Below are 3,379 nucleotides of genomic sequence, written 5' to 3'. Positions count from 1 at the left end.
CCGTGTGTCAAAGGATGAGTGGAAAATGCTGGGTAGAAAACACAGCCCTGGAGTCACTTTGGGTATTGCTACTGTGGGTCGAGGCTGGGCTCAGGGCTCACTTAGATGCTGAGGACCGAGGGGCACTGCCCACTTCTCCCGCCCACATGCCCTCGCAATGGCTTCAGATTGGGGGTGACCTCTGCGTTTGCCCAGCGCGTGTTCACCGTCCCTGCTAGACTAGAAAGGAGGTGAGGCAGGGCGCGCTGGGGCTGGGAAGGGGGCGGCTGCTCTGCCCCACGGCCATCGACGGCAGTTTCGTTTCCAGACTCCGGGTTAGGACAACCGAGCACCATCCTGGATGTTGTGCAGAGGGTTGCAAAGGCAGTTTTTCCCCTGAATGAATTTTAGATTTGTACACTTTCTTGAAAAATCACTGGGGCTTCTCCTTCCAAACAAGATAGTTTTCATTTAATAGAATCACATTCAGTTTTTTTTTTTTGTTGTTGTTGTTTTTAAAAAATAAAATAAAAAACATGTATAGGTAGAGGAATGACACTTAAGTTTTTTATACCCCACAAAGTTGGGGAAAAAAAGACATTGATAGTTTTTTTTTTTTTTCCATTGCACCTTTATTGTTTACTCTGTTTACTGTTCAGAATTTTCATACAGACTTTCTAGAGTCACAGGGTCTGTGAGGTGGCTCCTTCCCCTCGACATGCTGTTTCGTTTCCACCCAGCCCCTCTCGTCCCCTGACCTTACTTGTATGATATTCTGCCAGTGTCCACGGAATTCCCAGGGGTTGTTTTCACCAGGGAGAGGGAAGGGAGGTGTGCAGAGCTGGCCCTCAGCAAAACAACTGGCTGTGTGTCCTGACCCCCGAGTGGGCTTTCCTGGACGATGCCACCTCTGTCCCCTCTTGCCCAGTGGCCTCCAGGCCTCACAGGGCTAAGGAATCAGCCAGATCTGGGTTGGAATCCCGACTCCACTAGTGGCCCTGTGATCTCAGGGAAGGTTCCTGGTCTCTTTGAGCCCTCCTGTCTTCTCCTACAGTGTGGGGAAGGACTCCCTCTCTCACACGGTTACTATGAGAATTCAATGATTTAAGGTATATAACGTGTCTGGCATGGTGCCTGGCACACGGTATGCCCTAAATACACCTTAGCTACCTTGCTTCTGGCAGGGAAGAAAAGACATCTGATGAATCAATGTAAGAGCCAGGTGCTCAGGGGCACTGGCTTTATAAAAGAGCCTGGTCCCTTAGCAGAGCCCAAGAAATGACTCTCTAATGGTGGAATTTCAGACATCATTGCATGAGGTGGGGAGAGATCTGGAGGCTTAGACTTCCTTGGCATCCCTTGAATCCAACCAGGCAGACTGCTGCTGCTTCTGCCTATGGGCAAGCCTGGCGCTAGCAGAAGGAGCACTGACCCTCTCTTTAAGGCCATGCCACTGTAGCCAGGCAAGGGCCCATTTCAGGGGGCCAGGAGAACACGGCTAACTTGTATTTATCTGACCATCCCTGCCAGAGAGGAAGCAGCTTCATGTGGGAGCTTTAAGAAGCACAGCAATCCCTTAGGGCATTGTTAAATTCCCCCTAGTGTCCTTGTGAAGTCCCCTGTCACAGGGATGTCCTCACAGCCTGAACCACTATGAGCTCTCACAGTGGGGAGTTTATGTGCCATTTACACCCCAATGACTTTTAAAGAGGATCCCAGGCATCTTGCTAAGGGAGGAACTATGCACCTAATACTGAGCTTCCTCCTGTGTTCTTCCCCTTGCTCACAATACACGACAATTAAAATCAAAATCTGATAAACACATGGTCACAGAATGAATAATGTTGCCAGTAAGAAGCTGAATATTCCATCCAACAGGTGATCTGCAAATATAGCTGCGCTCTTCTTCCTCAACGGTAGTCCTTTCTTTCTTTCTTTTTTTTTTTTTTTTCCTTAAAGCTGATCTGTCACTCAGCCCTTGTTCATGCATAATTCTCAGTAAAGGTATGGTGCATCTAAGGTCTGCATGCCCACGATCGTCTTATGTCTCTGATATAACAACAAAAGCCACTCAAAGGACAATCTTAAAACATGCACCGACCAAAACCATGGCTGGTATTATGGAAACGTGTCCTCCAGACCAGAGAGAGAGAGACAGAGAGAGAGAGAGAGAATGTGAGAGCGCAAAGGTGAAAGAGTCAAGACAAGAGACTAGAATGGCTCCACAAAGCGCATCTGCAGTCGATGGGGCAAAGCACATAAAACCACGGAAAGCTCTATGGATCTGGGAGCGCCTCTCTGAATATTTGGTTCATGCTAAAAAATAGAGCACATTTATTAAAAATATATATTTATAAACCTTGATATGAACAGATACACATGTCAAGCCAATGAAGAAAGAAAAATAAGTCATCTCCCCGGCATCAAATAGTTAGACACTGGTGATCGAGTGGGATGCCTGTCCAAGCACTGCCCCTGTGGCTCCCCACTGCGCAGCCTGTCGAGTTAAGATGAAACACTTGTTCTGGGAGACACACGGCTGGGCCGTGTCCGCTCTGCTCATCTTTCCAAATGTGTGATATCCGTCAGCGATCTGGGGTAATGAATTTCCGCACCCGTCCGCTCACCGGGGGTGTGGAAGGCTGGTCTTCCAAGCGTTCTTCCGGGCCCCCTGCCAAAGACGTTGAGTTCCTTGGGGTGTGAATGAGTTTTGTTGGATTCATTGTGCTTTAGTGTCTGCTCCTTGCAGCAGGATCGGTTTATTTTTGTGACCTTTTTAACGTTCGAAGGTGCATGTGGTGAGGTGGTGAGCGTAGGTCCAGCCTGCTTGTTCTCGCAGGGTCCGGTCACCGATCTGCGGACACGCAGGACTCCCGTCTCCGGCCATCCCGAGGCTGCTGAGGACACGCTGGGCGCTCACAGAGTGGTGTAGATGTATACAAATATGATGACGATTAGGTTCAGAATGGTCCCGATGATCCCCAGCATTGCCAAGACACTCTCCTCTTTACTTTCTTTTTCTTGTCCTCCTCTGTCTTCATCATTTCCACTCGTGATTACCATCTTGGTTGCAAATGTCTTTATCTTCCTCGCCAGGCTAACCTGTCATTGGAAAGAGGCAGCACAAAAGATTATTGTTTATAAGCATCCTCTCCATCGCCAGGCAGACCTGCTGGGGTAGGGAGGGGGCGCTGGTTTCATGCTGGGGACTAGACCACAGGTGAGGCGACAAATCACATGGACCCAACCTTGGGACATCTCGCTCTTAGCCATGGGGAAATGGCAGAACGCGGCTCATCAATTTCAGGGGTGCACGTCCTGACTCTGGTATAGAGAGAGGAGCCCCGAGGCCCAGCCTGGGCACCGCCTGCTTCGTTGAGCGTGTGTTCCCCGTTTCCCC

General features: G+C 49.4%; 1 protein-coding gene across 1 annotated transcript; it reads right to left on the bottom strand.

Annotated features, from left to right (window-relative positions):
* Positions 1–2,895: 2,895 nt before the first annotated feature.
* Positions 2,896–3,075, bottom strand: TUNAR (TCL1 upstream neural differentiation-associated RNA). The gene has a single exon (XM_069465272.1). The coding sequence runs from the start codon at positions 3,040–3,042 to the stop codon at positions 2,896–2,898; it is 147 nt and encodes a 48-aa protein (XP_069321373.1). The 5' UTR covers positions 3,043–3,075.
* Between the last annotated feature and the right edge of the window lie 304 nt (positions 3,076–3,379).

This window comes from Eulemur rufifrons, chromosome 2 (genome assembly GCF_041146395.1).
Source record: "Eulemur rufifrons isolate Redbay chromosome 2, OSU_ERuf_1, whole genome shotgun sequence".
Lineage (NCBI taxonomy): Eukaryota > Metazoa > Chordata > Mammalia > Primates > Lemuridae > Eulemur > Eulemur rufifrons.
This window is presented reverse-complemented; position numbering and strand designations above follow the sequence as displayed.